This window comes from Protopterus annectens, chromosome 10.part0 (assembly GCF_019279795.1).
Source record: "Protopterus annectens isolate FY-2018-M chromosome 10.part0, PAN1.0, whole genome shotgun sequence".
In the NCBI taxonomy this organism is placed as follows: domain Eukaryota; kingdom Metazoa; phylum Chordata; order Ceratodontiformes; family Protopteridae; genus Protopterus; species Protopterus annectens.
In genome coordinates, this window is record NC_056744.1 from 1,713,314,659 (window position 1) to 1,713,340,279 (window position 25,621).

Sequence of the window (25,621 nt, forward strand, 5' to 3'; positions counted from 1 at the left end):
CTCTAAGAGATTGGGATTTCTTTAAGTGTAGCATGCCCAACAGCTCTGGGTTTGACATGGCCTTGTATGTTAAGCAGAGATCACCTCTGAGTAGACGATATGCGACAGAGTATAGCTGGAGTTTTTTTAAGGAGGTCAGTGTAGGGCATCTGCTTTAGGCCTGTGATTCTTTTAGCGAGATATTTCTGCGGCCTTTCCAGTTGTTACAGATGTCCTGAGAGGTACATACCAAACAGGGTGCTGTATTCTATAATGGGTCTAATGAGAGTTGAGTACAGTGGGACAATGACCTCCTTTTTTCTGGATGAGAAGCCCTTAGTGATTAGGTGTGCCACATAGGATTTCCTGACTGTTGTGGCGATGTGGTTATCGAAGGGGAGACCACTGTCCACCTGTGTCCCCAAGTCTCTTATCACACTTTTGGTGTTTAGTGTACTGCCACCTATGCAGTAATTCAGCATTACATTTTTTTTCCAAATGGGATAACTATACATTTCTTGGCATTGAGCTGGAACCCATGACTTTGGCACCAAGCATCTGTTTCTGTAAGGCGCTTTTGTACAGTATCCACATCATTTGGGAATTCAATAATGGCTCTCAGTTTGCAGTCATCTGCAAACTTTGTTAGCCAGAGTCCCTTTGTGTTGGCCTGTACTTCAGAGAAGTAGATGCCAAACAAGAGTGGTCCCAGGACTGAACCCTGAGGTACTCCACTTGTCACTTGCCTGGAGCTGGATTTGGAGTTGGCTACTTTTACAGTGTGGGTTCTGTCAGTAAGTCATTTGGCAACCCATCGAGTGATGTAGGGATTAATGCCCAGTTTAGTAAGTCTATCTATGATTCCAGAGTGGGGGATGGTGTCAAAGGCCTTGGCAAGGTCTAGATAGGCTGTGTGAACCACCTTACCCTTGTCCATGGCTCTGGAGACTGATTCGAAGAAGTCAATCAGGTTCAGGAGACAAGATCAGCCCTTCACAAACTCAAACCGGGTGGGGTCCAGTGTTTGAAGGTTGCCAATGTCTTTGTTTATAAGTTCCATGATAATACATTCCATGGCCTTGCAGATCAGGCTCGTCAGATTGATGGGGCGGCAGTTCCCAGGATCCAAGGTGGATTCCCCGTTGTGGAGTAGGATAACTGTAGCTGTGTGCCACTCAGTGGGCATGAAGCCTGAGGTGAGGCTATGATTAAACATGACACTTAGGTGAGGTGCCAGTTCATATTGTAGTTCATGTAGTACACAACCCGGGATGTCATCTGGTCCCATGGATACTGTATTCTTATCTTTGGAGAGTCTTCAGTAATTCACACAGATAAGACAAAACCACAGGAATAGCCACAGACAATGGTTGCAGGTTTTGAGAAAGACACCAGTTGGAAAACCTCCTCCATTTGGATAAGTACGATTTCCTAACATTGGGTTTTCTGGCCTCCAACAGAACTTGAAGCACATCTCAGAAAAAAAGTTGTCTGAAAAGAATCAAACCCCTATCACCCCCAGTGCCAGATGAAGGGTTGACATTTGTGGGTGTATTGGGGATCCCTTGTCCTGCGTGAGTAGATCCACCCTGTGAGTTAACTTGTGATGGTTGCCCTTGGCTAAATGAAGAAGGGGGAACCAAAGTTGTCTTGACTAAAAGGGAGTTACCAGCAAGATTTTTGGTGGGTCCAGTTATATCTTTAACACAACTTCCTGTAGAAGGGGGAAGGGGGAATGCACAGAGAAACATCTCCTTCCATGAGAAGGATACCTTCCATGCCAGAGGATTGGGAACTCCGATACAAAACTTTGGAAGCTGTCTGTTCATAGGGGAGGCAAAGGAATCTACTTGAGGAGTACCTCACTGGTGGATAATGTCCAAAACTACATCTCTGTGCAACATCCATTCATGGGATTGAGTCGTGGACCTGCTCAACGTGTCTGCCACAACATTCTGACTGGAAGAAATGTAAACTGCTTGAAGAGTTACTTGATACTGAGTTGTCAACTCCCAAGCCCTGAGATCCAACCTGTACAGGAGATATGACTTGGTCCCCCCTTGATTGTCACACCAAAGAACTGCAGTGTTCTCTGTGACCCATTTTAGGGGACCTGGAAGAAAGAGAGAGTGAAAGGTTTGCATGGCCAAAATGACAGTCCTCGTCTCCTTTATGTTTATGGGTTCCTTCATATGGGAAGGAGACCACATGTTGAACCTTTCAAGAAGCAATGTTTGCCCCCATCCCATGTCAGAGGTGTCTGTGAATACCTCCTGGAACAAAAGACTTGGCTGGAGAGGAAGCCCTGGATTCATGGTAACCTGCTGAATCCACCACTGAATTTCTTTTTTCAAGCAGGGAAGGAGAGGAATAACAAAATCTAGTGGTTGAGCACGTTGCATCCAGAATGACCAGAGATACCACTGGAATTTCCTTATGTGAAGTTTGGCGAGAGGAAACATGGGAATGGTGGATGCCATGAAAGCTAGCAGGTGGAGGAACTCCCTGGTTGTCAGAGATTGAAATGGAATGATGGTCTGAAAGAAAGCTGTTAGAGAGATGACTTTCTGAGGAGGCAAACAAGCCAACATTTTGTATGTTTGTATTCTGCATCCTAGGAAGACATGGTCTTGTGAAGCAGTGAGAAAGGATTTTTGGAAGTTTATAGTGAAGCCTAGTTTTTCCAGAAGAGAAACTGTGAAATGAAGGTTCTCCAACAGAATGTCTGGTAAAGGAGCCTGGAGAAGGAACTTGTCCAGGTATGCAAAAATTTGAATACCTCCAAGTCGGCAGAAGGCAACTACAGAACTAAGAATTTTGTGAAGACCTTTGGTGCCACAGACAGACCAAAGGGCAAGGCAGAAAATTGAAAATATGAGGAAGCAACAGCAACATGCAGAAATGTCCTGTAAAGAAGATGAATAGGGATGTGAAGGTAGGAATCCTTGATGTCTACAGACACCATGAAGGCCTGTGGAAGAATGAGAAGAAGTAGGCTGTTTAAGGAAAGCATACAAAAGGTTGGAACCTTCAGAAAGGTGTTTAGATGTGACAGACCTAGAATGGGTCTCCAAAAAACATCTTTTCTGGGCAGAAGGAACATTCTTGAGTAGAATCCTTTTCCTCTTTGGGAAGGAATTACTTCTTAAAGGGTTCCTTGAGTAGTATTTATAATAGAAAGAACCCAGGAGTCTTGGGTGATCAGTTTCCAAGCAGGGAGAGACAGGGAAAGATGTAAGGATAGCGGGATCTGGCTGCAAAGAGGTTGGTAGTCACAGACTACCTGGCTTGTTTGGAAAAGGTTGCTTCTGGACAGGAGTAGTAGTAGTAGTAGTAGTAGTAGTAGAAAAGTCTTGGCATTGCAAGATTTTTTGGCAGTTTTTTTACTCTTAGTAAGCAATCTAGACCTTCCTCGTCCAACAAAGGGATTTTTAGAAGGATAGTTCCTTTGATATTTTGGAACTGGGGACACAACAATATTTTGAAGATCCTGCAGCTCCTCACCCTTCTCCTGCAAGGACATACAAAGTTCTGCAGCTGCAAATCCAAACAAGGCCTTGGAATCTAATGGAGCATCCATTATTTTAACTTTACTATTGTCTGGAAATGGCTGGAGTCTCAGCCCAGAGTACCTCCTCAAGACAGAGCCAGATGCAGCAGCTCTGGCAAATGATTCCACTGTATCATAGCTGCATTTAATGGAATGGTGTGTTGCTTCAGAAGAGGAACCAAAAATGGAAGTAAGCTGGACTTAATGCCTGACTCTGGAAGCTCAGAAATGAGCTGAGTGGCTTGAGAAAAGAGGGCTAAGGCATATTTGGTCATAGGGTCTTCACAAAATGCTTAGTTCTATAATTGCCTTCTGCCAACTCAGGGGATATTCAAATTTTTGCATACCTGGACAAGTTCCTTCTCCAGGCTCCTTTACCAGACATTCTGTTAGAGAGCCTTCATTTCACAGTTTATATCCCTAAAGGCAAGAGTTGTTGAAGTATAAACTTTTTTTCCCCCAACCATTCCATAAAAGCAGTTGACTGGTCAAAACTAAAAAAATCTAACATTAGAGGAGGCCATAGATCACTTTAACACTAAATTCCTAAGTATCATTGATTCTCATGCTCCAGCACTTACAATAAAACCTAGATCAAATACAGCACCATGGCTCACAAAAGATGCCAAAGCTAAAATCAAAACTAGAAACAAAGCCTGGGCCAGCTGGAGAACAACTAAAGCCCCACTTGACCATCTAAAATATTGTCAACTCAGGAATGATACAAAAAAATTCTATTTTACTGATTAAAAAAAGCTTCTACCAAAATCTCCTACAAAAACACCATAACAACCCTCAAAAGTTCTGGGCAGGCTTAAATCAACTACTTTGTCCAGGTCATTCCACCACCCCAACCCCAGCTAATTACATCCATAGTTCCCCAGAGACCATAGCTAGTGCCTTTAATAACTTTTTCACTGAAACAATCCAATCCCTAGCAAATTAACTAACCTCCTCTAACTTAAACCACACGCCTAATCTACCCAATAATCACCCCGAATTTAGCTTCCAATCAATATCCACTACCACACCTACCACCCTCGCTGCTGACCTCCTCACTGCAGAGTACCTACAAATAACAGCAGATGCCATTGCATATCCCATATCTATCCTCATCAACAGAACCTTATCCAAAAATGCTATCCCCTCCCTCTGGAAAATATCTCATGTCATCCCACTCCATAAAGGTAGCAGCTCCTCAGACATATCCAACTATAGACCCATTGCCATTCTTTCCCCACTAGCCAAAATAATGGAGAAATGTGTACACAAGCAACTATTGCAATACCTTACACAGAATAACTTACTATCCAACTCTTAGCATGGTTTCAGGCCAAACCACAGCACCACCTCAGCCTTCCTTTCCTTTACTAATGCCACAAACCAAAACAGGAATGACAATAGGCTAACCTCCACCCTCTTTCTTGACCTATCAAAAGCCTTTGACATGGTCAACCACGAACTTCTCATTCTTTCACTAAAATCTATTTCCCTCAACAAGCCTGCTTTCCAGTGGTTCCAGTCCTACCTGACTGGTAGACAACAGGTGGTACTATGGCAGGGCAAACTTTCTAGCCAGCTACCTCTCACACTTGGTGTCCCTTAAGGGTCCATACTAGGTCCACTACTCTTCTCTATTTTTATCAACAACCTTCACACTGCTATTCCTAAAGTTACCTGCATTTAAAATGCAAATGATTACACTCTGATCTGCTCAGCCACCTCCCCATCCGAACTGGGAACCTTAGCCCAAAATACATTTAACACTATCGAGAACTGGCTCACCAACCAATGCCTACTAGCTCTTCTCCCCCACTAGTAGATCTACCACACTTTCATTCTCTGTCACATCTAACAATGGTACCACTATTTCCCCAGATCACCACACCTGTAGCCATGCAGGGGGAGGGGAGAAAAAGGATATGCGACAGTCAGATTACCCTTACCCAGCTCAGGATGCCCCAAACAGAGTGGGGATGGTGGAAGTGAGATATCACACAAACACCTACTGTATTTTTTTCGTTTAGATCACTGTTACAGTAGTTCTGACTAGCAGGATGACTTCTGGAACTCTATCTTCTAAGGGAGGTGAATGGAAAGGGATGGTTGATTTCCAGAATACCCAGAGTATGACTGCAGAAAAACCACCTCTTGCCCTGGAAGAATCATCCAGCTTGTACTACTTTTGAAAAAAGTGGGAAGAGGTGTCAAATAGCTGCTTCCAAAAAAAAAAAAAAAATGTTTATTGGCTCCCCAAGGAAAGCCATAGTTGTAGCTGATGCTCTTGTACTAGGAGCAACAGTTACAAGAGTGCTTTCAAGTTTACCTTATGAGAAATGGCAGAGGAAAATGCAATGTGCTATCCATTTGGAAATTGTTTGTTTTGACAGGTAGGAGACATGGCTAAAGCCAATCTGTTGGTACTCACATTGAGATTTGCCAAAAGGTGTGTCTTGTTGGAAGCTGCTCGCAAAGGTGCTGGAGTATTGTGGGCACTGATGCAGTGCTAGGGTCAAGATTCCTACTATGGCATCAAAAGGAAAATCTCTTCCATTTAGATAAACTGGATTTCCTACTGAGTGGCTTTTTAGACTCCAAGTATATTTAGTATATCCTCTATGAACTGATGCCTGAGGGATAAAATAGTAACATCCTGCAGGTTGTGAGCTACAATGCTTTCAGGCTTGGAGGGTATGAGGGCCCAAGTGTTCTGAGACGTGAGCTCCAGCAGGAATGACAGCACATGATGTTTCCCCTTGACATCTCTTCAAAGAGGAAGGACCAGTGATGCCTGGGCCAAAACATGTGACATGAATCGCATCTTTGGCCTCACAGCTCTTATCTTTGGGATCACCGTGGGCAGTGGGGAATTGCACAAGGGAAGCATCTGTCCATTGGATGAAGAAAGCATCAAATACCAAAGTCTTCTTGCTTATTGTTTTTTGAATAGATTTATTTCAGCTGTTGGTTGCTTAGAGTTTGAAATAGGTTTACCTCTAGGACACCCCTGTTTAATATTCCTTCATGTGGATCTGACTTTGACCAGCAAAGATAGTCTGCCACTGTGCTCTGATGTTAGGAAATGTAGTAGGTTCCACTTCGGGTTATCAGAGAGACTGCAATGCTACATAGCAAGAATTAATGGTTGTAGTTGTGATTGGCCTACAAAGGGGATAAGACTGTGATCCTTATGGCCTGCTGACATAGAACAGGGTCTATACCTACCTTTCTTGTGTGGGATCTAGAAGACAGCCCCGAAATATAACTCTCTTTGTTGGAAAAAAAGTTTCATGTTGAAGTAGAACCTGAAACTTTAGAAACATTTGATGATGAAGGTGAGTATCAGTCTAAATCTTATAGGGTACTGCCCGAATGAGGCACTAATCCAAATATGGGTAAATGTGAATACTCTGCCTTGCAGTACACAATTACTGGAACCAGAAACTTTGCAAAATCCCTGGGAGCAGCAGCCAACTCAGAGAACAAGGAGGTAAACTGACAGTGACGGCCCACTGCTTCAAATCTGAGAAAACATGTGTAGTCCTTTTGAATAAGGATGTGGAGAAAGGGATCCCTGAGATCTAATGTTGGTTAGGCCTTCACGTGTGTAAACAAATGATTCATTATGTAGTAAGGTGTGGTATGCGGTTTTAGGCTTTCATCCAAGTAAACAAGCAATTCGCTACAAAAACTAGGGTATGGTGTGGGTAAGCCCTCAGCTATTAAAACAAACCATTCATTTTAACAACTCAGGATATGATGGGTTAGGTTCTGACATACAAAAAGAATCTAGTGCAGCAAAGTAGGGTATTGTTTGGTTTAGGCTTTCACCTGTGTAAATAAGCAATTCATTCTAGGAAGATGACAGGGTATACAGTGAGTTCATCTTCCAGCAGTGTAAATAAATGCAGCAAAGTAGGGAGATGTGTGTGTGTCAGTATGTAAACCAGTGATTCTCTACAGCAAGTAAAGGTATGGTGGGTTAAAATACAGGGGACAACTGCATGATTAAAACAAATGACTACTTTGTAATCAATGTGAAACCTCATAAACCCACAGGTGACTTTGGGAGTTACAGTCTACAGACCTCACACAAAATAAAATAGTTGTGATAATTACTGGCTAATAGCCACATAAAAGTGCTCATTACCTCAAGCATCAGGATCAGAAAGATTACATACTGGTAGAGGTCATAGGCAGGCTATCATGCAGTGTCTATACCAATATCCTTGAGGTAGCATCTCGGTGAATAGATAAATATCTCAGTCATCCCACCAACACAAAAGTACCAATAGGAATACACCCTCACTGCATCTCATCATGTTTGTTGAAGAACTTAATTATTGAAATCAGTCCTTCAGTGGATAAAGACCAATGGATCTATATTATCGTGTTAATATTCTTCTCCACCTTTCTCATCTGGAGAAGAGTCAAAGCAAATCCCTTTCATGGATTTACACATTTTCATGAATCGGTGACTATGTCCTTACTTTAGTTTATACAAATATCCTACCTCTAATGCCTCTCCTCTCATATCCATATCACTTAACTGTGTCCAGTGTGATATTACAACAGCCCCATGATGAACTGAAACACCCTGAACTGGAACTTTGAAAAAGTGCAAGCTTTGATAAGTAATCTAGTCTAGTGTGACACACTCCATGAAAACCACTGTTTTACAAATATCTGCACCGTCAAAAGTCTGAATTTATGTGAAAATAAGGAGAAGTAAAAACAGTCTTGTATACTAGAGTCTTAGGACTTCCACCATAAAAAACAAACTCCACTTTAAATGGTCCTGTTGCTGTGACGGGCATACTTGAACAAAAATGTAGCCCTTAACATGTGCACAGAGATTATAAATACATTTTCACAGTGACTTACCTGCAAATCTTCCACTCTGTGTGTTTTCTCTTATTTTCCTCAAAACACATCAACAGAGTGGGAAATAAATACAAATGAAACATTAATGAGAGGTTTACTTACTCTTTGCCTTCTCATCCTTCTGTTCTGTCGCATATTTCACGACCAACTCATGCTTAAGCAGTTCATTGCAACACTCCTTAAGTAGCAGTAATAATTTCTCTGGGGGGATTTTGTATCCTGCACATTGGGGAAAAAAGTATAAAATTAAATGTTATTTATCTAAAGAGCTCCCGAAATGTGAATAAATGCAATGTACAGATTACATACTTTGATAATATTATACCATGATTTTCTCAGGCTGTAGATTGGACTTTGTACAATTGCTCTTTACCCTTCATGCCCAAGCAGGCCTTACTGAAAATACTGTGATCCATTCAACTTTAAAATACCAAATATGTAACTTAAAAAGTGGCATTTCTGATTATGGCCTGAGCTCTGAATGGCCATTTGGACAACCTCAGATTCCACAACTACAAGGGAAGGGATTAATTTTACTTCACTTGCAAATGTTACCGGCAGATACTCTCCATTTTGATAATCACTAAAGAACAGTTTGGATTTTTCCACTTGTGACAACTGAAATCTGCAGTGTCCCATTCACTTATTTGTTGATCTAGCTTGCTAATACTGTGTGCCCATTTGCTTATTACAATTGAGTCTGCTTTATTTTCAGTCATGTCACGTGTCTCTGCTGGACCTGTGCCTTGTTGCACTAACCCCACCTCCAACGTATCCTAGAATGCTTCATAGCCAGTGTGCATCTAGGAAATTTTTCCCTTAATGGATCTCCTAAAATATCCCTTCTCAGCTACTGTGCTTTGAGCTGTACTATTCTCTATTGTCCCGAGAAAGTAACCCAAAATTAAAAGAGAACCCTAGCACCATATCACCTTAGTGTTGCAAGCTACTGCCTACATTTACAAAAAAATCTAGGGACACACTTTAATTATGGCTGCCCCTTTGGTACGGCAGGTGCTACCCAAGCACATGGTTCAGTTGCAAAAACAAAATAAAAAAATGCATTTCTTTACCCCGACCCCCCCCCCCCCAAAAAAAAAAAAAAAAATCAGAACAATGAGCTACACAGAATGTCTAAATGCAAGGTCACTATATTTTGTTTGCTGTCGATTTCTCCATGGTGAACTCACATGGCCTCCAAACTACTGCAACTACCACAATTCACACTACAAGGACCTAAATCAGTATAAACAACAAGACCTGCTGTCAAGACAAATACCTATTTAAAAGTATCGCCCATCTCTGTAATAAGCTCCTGCTCTATCAAACAAACAAAGCAATCGCTAGTGCTCTTTAAATAAAATTTAGATCTATATCAAACAAAGCAATCGCTAGTGCTCTTTAAATAGCATTTAGATGACTGGATGGGTAAAGTACAGTTGTGTACACTTACCATAAATGTAGATGTTCAAGTGTATTCACTGTTGCAGTCCTAACAAATGGGTTATCCATCTCCCGGTAGCCCTCGATTGGCAAGAATACCAAAGGTAAGTAAAAATGACATCGGCTGCCGTCGGCTGTAAAAGGCGTCAGGGCGTCCGATACAAAAGGAGGCAGCCGACGTCACTTCGTCAGTCTTTCTTGCTATAACAGTCAGAAGCCCCCAGAAATAAGGCTAAACCAAATGCAATTTTGGCAAATAATATCCAATTCAGCCTGTACCTCAGGAAAAGAGAATAGGAGAGGACCAAAAAGGGGAAGGAGGGAGGGAAACCAAGACTGCAACAGTGAATACACTCGAACATCTACATTTATGGTAAGTGTACACAGCTGTACTATGTTCATCGTGTTTCACTGTTGCAGTCCTGACTAATGGGTTGATTAACAAAGCACAGAGAAAAAGTGAGGAGGAACCAACCGAATCAAGGGTTGGAGATAATGCCCTGCAACACAGCAGTGGCAAACTCTGCCCTGGCCATGGAAAACAGAGGCAAATTATAATGTTTCGTGAAAGTGTGAACAGAAGACCATGTGGCAGCCTCCAAAATATCTTTAGTAGGGACACCCCTTAAAAAGGCTGCAGAAGTGGATGCTGCTCTAGTTGAGTGGGTCCTAAACCCTTGAGGAGGATCCTTACCATGAAAGGAATAACAAAAGTTGATGCAACGTGCAATCCACTTGGAAATGCTTTGCTTAGAAATAGCCTTGCCCTGAGCTCCAGGGGCAAAACTAACCAATAACTGAGCTGATTTCCAAAAAATCTTTAGTCCTGTCCAGGTATAACATGAGCTGTCTGTGCACATCAAGGGAATGTAGGATCTTTTCACCTCTATTTCGAGGATTAGGAAAGAAGGTAGGAAGGTGTATGGACTAATTAAGAGTCAAGCTAGAAACCACCTTAGCCATAAAGGAGGGATTGGTTCTCAGAGAAACCCTGTCTGTATGGAAAATATTAAAAGGCTTCACAGCCATCAAAGCCTGCAGCTCTGAAACCCTACTTGCTGAAGTTATAGCCAAGAGGAAGGCAGTCTTCCATGAGAGAAACTTTAAATCTGCAGTGGCAGCTGGCTCAAAAGGAGGAAGAGTGAGTTTCTTTAGAATAAAATTAAGATACCAGGCTGGAGTAGGTGCCCTTCTGGGAGGTCTTAAGTTGCAAGCACCTCTGAGAAACATTTTCATCAGGGGATGAGAGAAAATGAGTTGTTCAAAAGAACAATGAGCAGAAATGGCTGAAGCATGGATCTTGATCGAGGAAAAAGAAAGACCACCTTGAAGCAAATCAGCCAGGTATTCCAGGATCAAAAGAAGGGTAGGCTGAGAAGAAGATTCCCATCTAGCCTGCATCCAATGAGATACTCTTCCCATTTGCCAGCATAGGACTTCCTAGTGCTAGGCCTCCTGGCCTCCCTCAGCATGTCAACCACCTGCTGGGAAAGGGAAGACGAAAAGGATGGAGTCATACAATGAGCCACAGTTTCAAATGGAGAGACTGAAGATGAGGATGGGATGGAGTCATACAATGAGCCAAGCTGCCAAATGGAGAGACTGAAGAGGAGGATGGGATGGAGTCATACAATGAGCCAAGCTGTCAAATGGAGAGACTGAAGATGAGGAAGTAGAATGTTTATAATGAGCCAAGCTGCCAAATGGAGAGACTGAAGATGAGGATGTAGAATTTTTCCCCCTTCCTGAACCAAAAGATCTGCCTTCAGAGGAAGATGCCAAGGAGGAAATTGGGAGAGACTGCGAAGTAGTGGATACCAATGCTGCCTGGGCCAGTCTAGAGCTATGAGAATAGTCCTTGGTTGTTCATCCCTGATCTTCAATAACACTCTGGGTAGAAGAGGAAGAGGTGGAGGCATAAACTGATAGCAACGTCCAAGGGAAAGACAGAGCATCCACTCTCCAGGCTTTGCTGTGATGCTGTCTGGTGCAAAAAAGAGGTATAAGATGGCTGTCTGGGGAGGAGAAAAGATCCACCTGAGGTGTGCCCCAACGTTGAATGATTCTGTAAAATACTGCTCTGTTCAGCTGCCACTCGTGAGGATCCAGGGTTTGCCTGCTCAACTGGTCTGCCAAAACATTGAGCCTTCCTGGAAGAAACTGAGCTAGGAGATGCAGGTCCAGGGATGCTGCCATGGACCAAAGATTCATGTTTTGTCTGCACAGGGGGTAAGAATGAGTCCCTCCCCATTTGTTAATGTACCACAAGACTGTGGTGTTGTCTGTTCTGATGAGCAGGGTCCCTGGAGAAAGACTATGCTTGAAAGCTAGTAAGGCCTGCTGAACTGCTATTAACTCCTTTCGATTTATGTGCAGGTGCATCTGCTGGGCATTCCACCATCCCTGTATGCATCTGCCATCCAGGTGTGCTCCCCAGGCATAGTATGATGTGTCTGTAGTCAGAACTTGAGTGGCAGGAGGTGTCCGAAAGGGCATGCCTTTGTTTTGTAGACAGGCTGTTGCCCACCACAGAAACTCTGTCTGCAGAGATGGAAGCAGAGGGATTCATCATATCCAGGTCCTGTGTGTGTTGACACCAAATGTTCTTGAGGTACCACTGCAATTTCCTCATATGCAGTCTTTCATATGGAATCATGAGAATACAAGATGCCATGAATCCCAGAGCTTGCATGGAGCTGGGACAAGCTTGCCAAGTCCTTGAAGTAAACTGAAAGAGTTGTCTGCTTCTCCTGGGTGAGATATATCATCTGGGTGGCTGTGTTCAGACTCACTCCCAGGAATGTTATCTCCTTGGATGGTACCATTTTTGATTTTTCCTCGTTGAGAGTGTAACCCAGGGAAGAGAGAAGAGTCTTCACGAATTTCAGACCCTTTAGTAGCTGTTCCTGAGAACTTGCTTGAATCAGGCAGTCGTCCAAGTATGGGTAAATCTGAATTTTCTTCTGCCTGCAAAAAGCAATGACTGGGGCCAGGCATTTTGTGAAGACTCTGGAAGCAGTAGATAAGCCAAAGGGCAGCGCAGAGAATTGGTAATGTTACTTGCCCACTCTGAAACAAAGATAATGCCTGCAACTTTCCCTGATAGGGATGTGCAGATAAGCCTCCGAGAGCCAAGGTTACCAGCCAGGAATCCTGTTTTAGCATTGGTAGCAACTGATGCAGAGTGAGCATTTTGAACTTTGGGATTACTAGAAAAGAGTTCAGAATGGAAAGATCTAGGAAAGGATGCCAGGTGCCCTCTTTTTTTGGAACTAGGAAAAACCTGGAATAAAAGCCCTCGCCTACCTGCTGAGCAGGAAATGATTCTATTGCTCCCAGATGAAACAAAGACAATTTGTTTTTCTACTTCTGCCCTTTGGTTAATTCCTTGGGAGCTGGAAAGGTGCGGAAAGAAAACTTGTGCCCCAGGGACACCGTTCTGAGCACCCATTTGTCTTCTGTGATAGAGGCACAGACATCTGAAAAAAGGACCAACCTTCCCCCTAAAGGACGCTCCAGGCAAGCAAGAACAGGCAGTAATTGAAAAAAGTCATTGAGAGTGTTGCGACTGAGATGCAGGCTTGGAGCTTCCTGCCTTAGAAGTGGAAGCCTGCCACTGCCTAGACCTTTGAGGGGGTAGCTGCTTGCCCCCTAGAAGATTTGTAACCTCTAGTCCTGGAACGGTTCTGTCTGCTGGTATCAGAAAAGATCCAAATCTTGGAAGAATAATTCCTGCTAAAGTTAGCGGGTTGAACTTGCAAAAAATCCTTAACAGTTTGCATGGACTTGACCTTATCCTCCATCTTCTTAAGCACCTCCTCAGCTTTGCTGCAAAAAAAGATTGTCTTTATGCAAAGATACATCCAAAAACTTAGCCTTGACAGGTTCTGGAAGAGGCTGTTCTGAGCCAAGCGTGCCTTCTAATAACAGATCCAGTAGCCGTAGCCCTACTGGAGGCCTCAAGGATGTTAAAACCAGAATGCAAAGAATGCTTATTGACCAGAGTGGCTGAATTCAATAAATCCTGCATGTCTTTACTCTCTGCTAAAAGAGGCACACTTGCCATCTTAGACTTAATAGACTCCAAGGTGTGCTGCTGGTACTTCAGCATATGAAAAAGGCAATTGGTAGCCTAAATAGCTAGGGTGGCAGAGGTACAAACCTTCTCACCCCACCTATCTAGGTTCCTAGATTCCCTGTCCGAAGGAACAGGATTCCTGGTAACAGTGGCCTTAACTCCTTTAGGGCCCTGAGAAATAACCTCTGGATCCACCAGCGGGTTCCTGAAAAGAAAAAAAAGATGAAAATCAGGGACTCTGTAGTACCCATCAGGTTTCCTGGGAGCAGGGGGAACTGAATTTGGAGAAATTTTCCAGAAAAACATCATGCGCAACTTCCAATACAGGGGGAACAGCAAGAGGCTTATGCTGAGGTAAGTCCAGAAACCCCCTAATCCATTTCTTAGATTGGGGATAATCCTGGCTTTCCTATTTAAAATGTTCCCTGTGAGTATTTAGAGTGTCACTAAAAGAGAAATCCTCTGGAGACAAGGCAGAAAGGATAGACTCCTCTGCATCTGAATCCTCAAAGGGAGAAAAAGCCTGAGAAAATTCCTCTTCATCAGCAGAAATGCTGGAAGAAACAGATCCTGAACAGGACAAAACCTCAGGAGAAACATCCCTACTCCTTTTAGGAGGGTGAGGCTGAGAACCCCTAATAAGAGTCAACAAATCATTAGCCATTTTAACCATCTGGGATTGAGGAGAAGGAACTGGAGCCTGCCTTTTCACAGGTTAATGAATGGAAGGCTTACCTGCAAGCCTGAAGGATTCAGGAGGTCTGGCAACTGCCAAAGGAGCAGCAGGAATCAAAGGAAGAAGTTTTCTGTCAGATCACAAAACGGAGGCCTCGGACTCCAGAGTCAGCGTAACGGTTCTGGCTCCAGCAGAAGAGGCGACAGGTCGGAAGGCCTAAGGTACTCGAACTCAAGCAAGGCCTGCGGTTGTACATCTGCAGACTGCAGAGGCTGCGAAAGTGTCTCACTGGCTCCCGCCTGACTGATGACTAACTTAACCTCATCCGAGGACTTAGTTTTCTGAGGCCTGTCACAGTCCTTGTCCTTGAGGCCTGTTGCAGTCCTTGTCCTTACGCTTTTTCGGAATATCTGAAGCCTGAAGACCGGTGGACGCCATACCAACAAACTTGGGCCAAACTCCAAAATGCCTAGCCAAAATCTTAGCCCGAAGACGGATAGTATGCGGATTAAAGGAGGCCACAGAGATCACAATTGGGAATGTCGTGGTCAAGGCCTAAACAGATAATGCAACAGGAATGAAAATCTCTATGGGGAATCTGCTTTCCACAGGTAAGGCAATTATTAAACTTTTCTGACATTCGTTAAGGCAAGAAAAGAGGATCCCCAATGGGGTACTTAGCTGTAGTAAACTTCATCTCTTGTAGTCGGAAACCAACACAGGTAATCTGCCGACCGGCACTCGTTCATGAAAAGCTTCTGCTTTGGGCTCCACGGCAAGAAAGATTGAGGAAGTGACGTCGGCTGCCTCCTTTTGTATCGGACGCCCTGACGTCCTTTACAACAGATGGCAGCCGATGTCATTTTTACTTACCTTTGGTATTCTGGCCGATCAAGGGCTACCTGGAGCCGGATAACCCATTTGTCAGGACTGCAACAGTGAAACATGATGAACATCTGTAAATTCAGTCTGCGTCAGGCCTCCAGTCACTTACAGACAGGGCAGTAAGTAAACTACAAATGCTAGGCTCATAATAATTTACCCTAAAGTGAAATTGATATTTTCTGATAGAAAAAAAAGTGAGAAAAATCATATCCATCCATATATCACACAATAATAAATATAAAATGCAAGAATGACAGGTGTTGTCTGTCAAGGATATGCGGGGTCAGGTCAAGTTGAATAAAACAGTTTTCATCATTTGAAATACAAGCCATACTGTGCCCACATTACAACTACCTCAAATTATACACAACTGCACAGACTACTGTTTCTCCCTACTTCCCCTAAACTGTGGGACTCTATCCTCTCTTACATTAAACACAATCGCCCTCTTACCTAATATTCCATTCTCAGATAAAAGCTCGTCTCCAGATAATTGCTAAATGCCCCTGCCTCTGATGCAGCCAGTTCACCTGATCTCACCTTCCTTCTAAACCAAAAAAACACTTATTATTATTCTCATTTCCCTCAGCTCACCCCGTTGTTTTCACCTTTCCTTTCCTTCACTCACTCTTTCACTGAATTATTAAATAAACGTATTCACTCTCCTACAACTGGCACGTTAACGTTGCAAACAACTGCACTGTCTTCTATATCTGTTAAGTACTGTTTATGTTACAATCTGTCATGTTGGGTTCGAACGCATCTAATGGATCATTCTGATTGTGTAATGTAATGTACTTGTATTTTGTTTTTGTTTTTTTTCTACACTACAAATCCCATCTTCCCTTGGCTTAGACTGAAACTTAACAAATGTTAAAGTGTGATGCATGAACGAACAATATACAAAATATTTCAGTCGTAGGATTGCATCAGATTCAGAGGTTCATTAATACAAGTTGTAAAAGCAAATTACTGCAATAATGATAAACTTAGATGTTTATTTTATACACAGATAAACCCAAAAGGCATTTGTGTATAGCAGTATTAAACCAATGGGCATTTGTGTGCATCAGTGTTTAAAAAAACAAAACAAACATTCTGTGACCTCAGTTAACTGGTAGTGACTATTTTTTTTGTTTTTATTTGAGATAGTATCATGTTAGACTGCAACATTAGTCCGAATTTCACAAGTAAGCAAAAGTACTTTATCACAACTGCCGAACTAACCAATCGCTCATCAGATAATCGCCACGATTACGTGACAAAGTAACTTACCTTAGTCTGCTTCATGTTAGCCTGATTGCATGCTCTGTGGAAACTACTGAAAGTATGTGGTTTGAATTCTGTTCTTATATTTAACTATTAAATTACTAGTAACAAAATTAAAAACCTTACTGGTAAAAATATACTCACCTTATGATAAGATATGGGTACTTTTACTATAAAAAGGGTATTTTCCTACAGTTCTGTGATGTTTTTTTCAATTCTGCCTGGCAATTACTTTTATAAAATGTAAACCTTCAAGATTTACAAGTATTTGTGAATTCTGTGACTGAAAATGGGGAGGGTGGAATCTCAGTCATGATATCACATTTTAGAGACCTAGTCAGCAAAGATCAAAAGACATCAAAACTTAATGCTGAAAGTTAGACAATACACAACATTTGTAACCTGGAAGTAGTTCTCAATGATCTATCTTTCTGAACAGAATTCTCTCCCCTCTGTTGGTGTTCATAGAATTTTTTTTACACACAGACACACACTGTATTTTTTAGCTGATAAATGTTTGCTTTCATGCAGGTATATAAAAGGCAGGTAAGACTGGACATAAAGAACAGGAGTATTTTGACTTTGCCAGAAGTTTATACAGAAACCATGTGTACATGTTGGCATTAATATATATTGCATTAAACTATGTCATATACTCCCAGTTAAAAAAAGGAAATGCAGAATGGCTACTTGAATTAATGGACAGGATCTGCAGGGGCTTTTCAGAACCAACTCTCATTGGGACACAAATGAAGGACTCAAAGATCCAAAGGGAAGGGTGTCACAGAGTGGAGCAAAGGTAGATGGTACAGCTCCATTGGCCCTCCACTTAAGGGCTTGCTTGGTTATCTATTCCAAAAGCACAAATGCCAACAATGAAGCGGCCAGTAAGAAGATCAATATCAACCCCCATTCAGTCGGCACTCAGGGTGCAGATCTGACCACCTTCAGTACTAAAGATAGGACTGGTGCTGAACACTGTTTTAGCACCAATGGGTCTAATGCAATAATGCAGTGACAAAGAACAGTCTCCAATGCTGACCCTCGAATTGAGACACAGATGCCAAACCCAGGGTGGCTAGTGGTTCTTGATATGGAAGGAACCATGTTGAAACTGCTGGAACCAAAGGGGTTAGTGTCATTGGGGTCAAGATCATCTATGCAGACATAAAAGCTGCAGGTAACACACACAGCCTTGACGCTCCCAGTGCTGAAACCAGACCAGGTGAAAGAGCATAGGAAGTGAATGGGATGGGTACGTCTCTATCCACCTAAATACAGGACTAGGAAGACAGGATGCCTAAATCGTTCTGGACCTTCGACAATACCCTCATCACACTGTGCCAATTTTAATGCACACAGGAGCTCCTGATCAACCTTGCTGACTACCCTGATAAAGTAGAAGGATGAGACTCAAGATACTTCGCTTCTCGTCCGAGGAGAAAATGGCGAGTCACTTCCTGAGTCAGGGGATCCAAAACTATAGTTACTTTTAACTCAATGGTACCATATGGATACGCTTGGGAAGCGTTTGACGGAGCTGAAGAGTTTTAACTGGAGATTCCTCTGCTATGGGCACATGGGGACCCACTATTCTGCTTGGACACCTCTAGCTTTCTTATGTTTTTTGCATTCTTCTTTGTCTTTTTTTTTTTTTTCTCTCTTCCACAGGAAAGTGCTCCTTTAATATTAATCTATTTTTTAATTTATGCATTCAGCAGCTGTGTTTTTTTTTTCATAAATGTGCAAGTCTTGTTTTAAATGATCTGACCCCAGGCACACAACACAAATCATGTGTGTCCGGGAAGATGCAATCTGGTGACCACAGATTACAATTTTTAAAGCCAGAGATCCTGGCCATGTTACGTGATAAACTGTATATAAAGTTCTATCAGAAGGAACACCGAATGAATGGCAACAGTACATGAATGGCGAATCATACATTAGCTCTACACTACACAATGAAAAAGGGCACCGTATATAGCTCTATTAGTTTAAAGACAGGTAAACAAAGCTAACCATATAGATAGTAGAAAGCTTGTGGGGAGGGATTCAGTGCAGCTATCTAGACCAGAAACACAAAGCAATCCTGCCTATAAACTACTAAACAAAGGGGATGGCACCTACTTGCCTAAAAGCAGAACTGGGGATGTGAGTTTACTCTGAAAAGTAAAAATTTCAGTCAAACAAGAAAACCATATTTTTCTCTTTGAGAAAAGTAGATTAAAGGCTAAAACTGCTTTTAACCCAAAATATAAGAGACCTGTAAGTAACTTGGTGCATTTTTAACAGCAGCTTAGAACAGCCACAGAACTATACATATGCTTCCATTCTTCAAGGCCTGTGAAGTGAAAGATGTATTTTACATCCATATGTAACAGTAACACAAAGAAATTACAGGGTAATAAAGAACATAAAAGCTTGTAATCTTACAGCCTTTGTAGGGACTAGACCTACCTGCTGAAACCAATGTTTCATAGTTCTGCACCATCACTTCCCTGTAAAGTTCCTTGTCTTCTTTTCTTAAGATTTTCCACTCCTCGTCTGAGAAAATGACGGCAACATCCTCAAAGGTTTCTGGTACCTATAAGAGATACACACATTGTACTTCATCTAGTCTTTTACTGTACGTAGAACAAAATCTGGCCTTTTCCATTAGGAAACATTTGTAGGTAATACTAAAAGTGTACCTCCCGAGTCACACATTAGCAAAGTGTGAACGCCCCCTTTTCACTGGGTAAATGGCTGGCATATCATTACAATATCTGTAGCACTGATGGATATTGATATCAGACACAAGGAAATCTTGACTCCTTGTAAAATTCTAAAGGATAGTAGTCTGGAGATATTTTTGTAGTTTAACTTAACAAATTTATAAAGAAGTGTGCAAAATACCCCCCCCCCCCTGTTAAAGGGAGGGAAGTACAGAATAGTATAGTATCTATGGCAAGGATTTTAACTTCTTTCAGCTGTGGTTTGCTCTGAACTCTAATGTAGTAAATGAAGAATAAAGAGCAAAGGAGTCCAAGAATACACAGCTAAACTGCAAAATACTGGGACAATGTTATTAATTGAGAGAGGGACACAAGTTATTGGATGAGGCTAAGCTCAGGTCAACCAGCCCATGAGGTGAGCTGGAAATGGGACAGGCTTGAGTGGTGTGAGGTTAGAAAGTTAAGCTATAAGGCCGTGTGCCATGCTGTGCATCCACAAGCAAAGATGTCTCCAGGACATTTCTTAACCCTTTGAAATGAAGGAATCTGATCATGGTAGTACAGAGGGACGGGAGGGGAAAGAGTGCTTAGGGTATCTACCCAAACCATAGATGTCCACGGGAAAGGAAAAAGGGGAGGCAGAACAAAAACTGTACTTCCAACAGGGAACATACTTTAACACCTTCAACTACTGTAAATTTCTCCACATCTGTACCATGTTGAGGGTTTCACTGATGTAGTAACATATTTGGAAGATTCCCAAAGCTAATAGATATATTAGCTCATTTATTTAATTATTTCTTAACTGGGAAGGCAGACTGGTACAAATACCCTTTTCAGCCATGACCTGGGCAGAGAGGTATACAAGAAAATTTCTCTCTAGTGACTCAGTTATCAACAATGTAAGACAGATGGATACAGATTGGTACAATATTGCCTTTACTGAATTTTCATGTAAGATACAGGCAAACATAGTAACATGCTCGTAGTTACATACATTATGCATCAGATATATTCTTTTGCATAACTATCATCAATCCAACATTACATAAATTGCTAAACTCCTGCCTTCACTTAAACATTCCTCCTCCTCCAAAACATTATTCTTCATGTATTGTTCCCAATATTTTTTTCCACATAATTTGCTCCTACCCTTTTCTAAAGATCCCACTTCCAGTTCTTTTATCTCTGTTACCATATTATTTTTGGCTTTGATGTCCACTTTCTAGTAATTGCATTTTTAGCAGCCACCAAAATTAATTTAAGAAGGCCTTACTAAGTTTTAGGCAATTCAGATCCTGTATCCCAGCTCAAAAATTAACTTCTTAGTTAAACCCATTTGCTCACCCGAAATTTCCGACAGAGTACCCTTTAGGGAATTTTTAAAGTTTCCCAACTGATTGCGCTCCCAAGGCATATGTTCCCAGTTGCCTCTTTCTTTCCCATTACAACTCCAACATTTTCCATCTACTGGAGGAAAAATTCTTTGAAGTCTGCTTGCAAACACTTCCACGCACAAATCCAAAAACTCCTAGACTTTGTTGCATATTTTCGAACCATACATATGTCCTCTCATGGTTTCATTGTGAATGGTTACCCAATCTCTCTTCCCAATCTTTTCTAATCTCCTCTGATTGGTTCCTATAGTTATCATGCAATATTTTATATTCCTTACTAATTATCCCTTTTTAACAGCAGTTTCGGTTCTAGAATTAACTAAAAACTCTACCAGATCAGGTCTTTCATTTGGGATTCCCCTTTCCTCTTCTCATTGAGAAAGCCAGATTCTTGAGAAGCCATGACCCTAGAAACAAGGAATTCATATAATTACAAAATCTTCATATAATTACAAAATCATCATGGATTTGGGACAAAAGATGAAGCAGAAGTGGTCCCAAGAAAGAGGTTTGCAGTTACACTGGTTCTGAGGAGAGGCAACATTGGTATGCATGAACTTAACCATTACCCCTATAACATGTGCATTCATCTACATTATGTAGGTAGAGAGTGCTTGTTTGAACCCTAGATGAGCAGTTTAGAGCTTTAATTTCTGTTTTAAGTTAAGTTTATTCCCCTGAGCAGGGCTCAGTCTGGAAAAGGCTTGCTCCTTTATGACAATTTTAAAAGGGATTCTGGTCAGAGAGACAGCGAGTTTCCCTGGGTATTTCTTAGCCTATTTACTTGTTCTCTTATTGACAGTTTTCTTCCTGGGGTAGGCAGTAACCTTCATTTAATATTTTAAATGTAAGTGGATGTGCTGTGACAGGAAATCAGTTTAGTTCCATTAGTATATCACAGTGGTGTGCCTGTGAGTCTGCCAACAGAGCAAATCTGCATATTTTGTTTTCAGCTATTTGTAATCTTTGGGTACTGAAAACTGAGCTGAAGGCTAGTAGTGGAAGACATTATTCCAATTTGGGAAAGAGAACATTTTTGTAAAAGGTGTACTTTTTTAAATAGTTGTTTCATTTCCTTTGTTGCAACTTCTGTGAAGTAAAATGCAGCGGTATACTTTGCTAGAGGATACATGTGATTGTCAGAGTTACTGTTGGAAGTGTCCAAGGTGGGAAAACAGTTAGTTATATCAGTGATGGAATAAATGATGTGTGGGATTTGTAGCCTTCAGCTACAATGAATGTGGCATTATTAGTTAGAGAAGGTGGGTTACAGGAAGAATTTGCAAGTTATCCAGTTAGGTTTTTTTAATTCCTTCCAGAAGAGCTTTGGATTGGTTGTGGTATCAGCTTGCTTTTGTCTGAAATAAAGGGATTTTGCTGAGTTTGTTGCTATTCTAGCTTGTTTTCCTAATGTAAGATACTTATGGTATAGAGGGCTGTTGTGATTGTCACTGAAGCTTTCTTTTCTCCAGCTCACCCAGGCTCCACCTCTGTAAGAGTTTTGTTTTCATTTGTAAGCCGGGGACACTTTTGTCCCCTTAGTGTTCTGCAATTGGTTGGAATTCAGTCCCGAGTAGCAGATAAGTTATCATTAAAGAAAGAGAGCAGTTGGCGGACCCCTGAGTAGAACTGGCTCCAGAAGGCACTGTAGGATGCATATGGTAAACCCTAGAGCATATGTCCAAGTTATAGAACTTGAAAAATCTGTGGATGGACACAGTATCTTTCAGGATAGCTTCAGTACTCGTCCCCCCTCAGAAATGCAGCAATGGCTTGTTATAATACAATGTGCTAGACATTTTAATGGAGTTTGCTTGCAAACAGGCTTCCCCTCAGTTCTATATGTAAATGAGATAAACAGATGTCTAGTGTGTCTTACATACTTGGTTCTGTGCAAGTAATATTTGAAATGTATAGGCCAATGGAGTATAAAATCCTTTCCCATTTGATTTCAGGAGCAGAAAAACACTTCTACATGGATATCATGATTTAAACTTTAGGGATAAATGTAGGGTCAAGTAGGAATGTGACCGTATCCCTCTGTCCTTATAAAAGATGAGAAAGAGCTCTTTATCCATTAAGGCTTGCACTTCTGAAATGCATCGGACAGAGTTTACCATTACTAATAACACTTTTTTTTTTACTAGAATTGAAGCAGCTGACAGGAGTTAAGGTAAGCTTTTCTAAAACGTGGCTGAAGTTTCCTGGTGGAGTGGTCTCCTTTTCCAGTGATATTAAATGCAAGACACTCTTGCTTCACTGGCAACATGGCGTGAGAATAGGGGTCTCATGCTGGAAACTATGAAATGGAAGAAACATGCACCTTCAACGAGGTAATGGCCTGACAATAGTCAACTGCTATATGGAAGCTGCTGTATCAGCAGGGTCATGACCCTTGGTTAGGTATAATGGCACTGTAGTGTGGAGTCCATCATCTGAATTAAGTGCCTAAAGGGTACGGATTCTACACCATTCAATCTGTGAGGCTTAGAGTTAAGATTGGGTTGAGCAATCAGGAAATCCATACTTGAGCCTAAGAAGGGTAGACTCTTCTCTGCAGCCTAACAGTAAGAATGAATGCTGCCTAGGCCAAAAGGGGTAAGCAATAGCATTTCTGGACGTTTTTTCCTTGATATTTTATGGTAATAGGGGTAATGGAGAAAATGCATAGAGAAAAACAGACCCATCCAGCTTAGGGGGACAGCATCTGTTGCCTAGGTTTCTACTGCTGGTGCCCTGCTGCAAAACCTATTGAGCCGTTTACTGGAAAACCAAAATAGGTCCGTTCCTTGCTCACATCACTTGTAAGTTAAATCCAGGAACATGTTGCTGTTCAGCATACAGTTATGTGGGTTTGACTTTCTCCTGCTTAGCTGGTCTACCAATGAGTTTTTCTGAGAGAGGATAGAGACAGAAGAAGCCCACTAAGTAGGTGCAATGGGTCTGTGCATTTTCTTCTGGAGATTTTATTTTAATAAAACAGTCTGGCACGAAGCCCCAGTGCTGGTTGATGTCTGAATTGAGAATGTTCAATAACCAAATGGTCATTACTGACTAATGGGCCAAATCCCATGTTTGCACTGCCAATCTGTTTAACAGGCAGAGATGTGCTCCCCACACCCGGTGATGTGCTCCCCACACCCGGTGATGCATCACATCACCGTTGTATTGTCTGCTATGATGTGTAAGCTTCCTAGTTGGCAAACTGATCTGAATGCCTTTATTGCTAAGATTACCACCAACATTTCTCCAATACGGATGCCTTGTTTCCTCTGGTTGCAGCCACATGCTGTCTAGATCCTGTTTAACAGAATGAGCCCACAGGTTATATCCAAGGAATTCATGAAAGTGCAGGGGTGACAGTCCAGTTGTCTGGAGATGGTTTTAAGGGCATCATCTGACTGAGTTAAAGTTGCTAAATCTACTAAGAGATCACTTTTTTGATACAAGGCAGCAGGAAAACACAGCACTGCAGAGACTCTGTATGATTGTGTATCCATTTCCTGGGTACCACTGTGTATCCGTTTCCCGGGCACCACTGTGTATCCATTTCCCGGGCACCACTGTGTATCCATTTCCCGGGCACCACTGTGTATCCATTTCCCGGGCACCACTGTGTATCCGTTTCCTGGGTACCACTGTGTATCCGTTTCTCGGGTACCACTGTGTATCCGTTTCTCGGGTACCACTGTGTATCCGTTTCTCGGGTACCACTGTGCATCCGTTTCTCGGGTACCACTGTGTATCCGTTTCTCGGGTACCACTGTGTATCCGTTTCTCGGGTACCACTGTTGCTTCCTCATTTGTAAACTTGTTGGCTGTATCATTGAGATGGATGATGTCTTGCATCCCATTACTTTTAGGAACACTCTAGTAGAAATCTAGTTCAGCTGAGTCACTGACTGGAAGCAGCTTGTCACAAACAGTACCTTGTTCGAAGGAAGGAAGGCCATCTGGTATTTCATATCCAGCAGCAACCCCAGAAAAAGGACTTGCACTGAAGGTATCAGGTGGGATTTTGACAGACTTAGTGAGAGAGCTACAGATTTTAAAGCAAGTCAATGTGAACTAGATAGCTTTTCAGGCATTACCCAGAGTTGCTCACTGGATAAGATAATCCAGCTTTTCAGGCATTACCCAAAGTTGCTCACTGGATAAGAATCTAGACAGGGATAGATGTGAATGTCCATGGTTCTGCAAAAGGCAGTTACGAGAGCCAGGCATTTTGTACATTCCCTGGGGGCAGCAGATAAACTAAAGGGCAAGGAGGTGAACAGTAATCAAACCCCCTTCTATGAATCTGAGAAACATTTGTCCCCTCTGGCTATGGGATATGTGGGTAGGCATTCTTCAGATCTAAAGTGACCAAGTATGCTTGTGGAATGAAAAGCCAGACGAAGCGCTTAGCCAATGTAATACATACCAAACTTGTCTAGGGAATGAAAAAATTCATAAAAGCACCTAGCCAATGTAGTATATACCAAACACGTCTGTGGAAAGAAAAAACACACAGAGCGCCTAGTAATATAATATATACCAAATATGCCCGTGGAATGAAAAGCCACACTATGTGCCTAGCCATTGTAATATATACCAAATATGCCTGTGGAATGAAAAGCCACATGAAGCACCTAGCCAATGTAATATACATCAAATATGCCTGTGGAGTGAGTAGCGCAAGAAGGCATTGCAATGGTAACATTTTGAATTTTGGCATTCCTAGGAACCTGGATGAGCCTTGAGAGG

At 42.0% G+C, this 25,621-nt stretch overlaps 1 protein-coding gene across 1 annotated transcript in view; it reads right to left on the reverse strand.

Moving 5' to 3' along the window:
* The window catches only part of LOC122814459 (zinc finger protein 91-like), a 586,949-nt gene that overhangs the window by 12,058 nt on the left and 549,270 nt on the right, over nt 1-25,621 (reverse strand). The window contains exons 13-14 of the mRNA XM_044087039.1: nt 19,222-19,348; nt 8,516-8,632 (exon numbers count right to left, since the gene is read on the reverse strand). Coding sequence (XP_043942974.1) covers nt 8,516-8,632; nt 19,222-19,348 — 244 coding nt within the window. The remainder of the gene's footprint in view (nt 1-8,515; nt 8,633-19,221; nt 19,349-25,621) is intronic.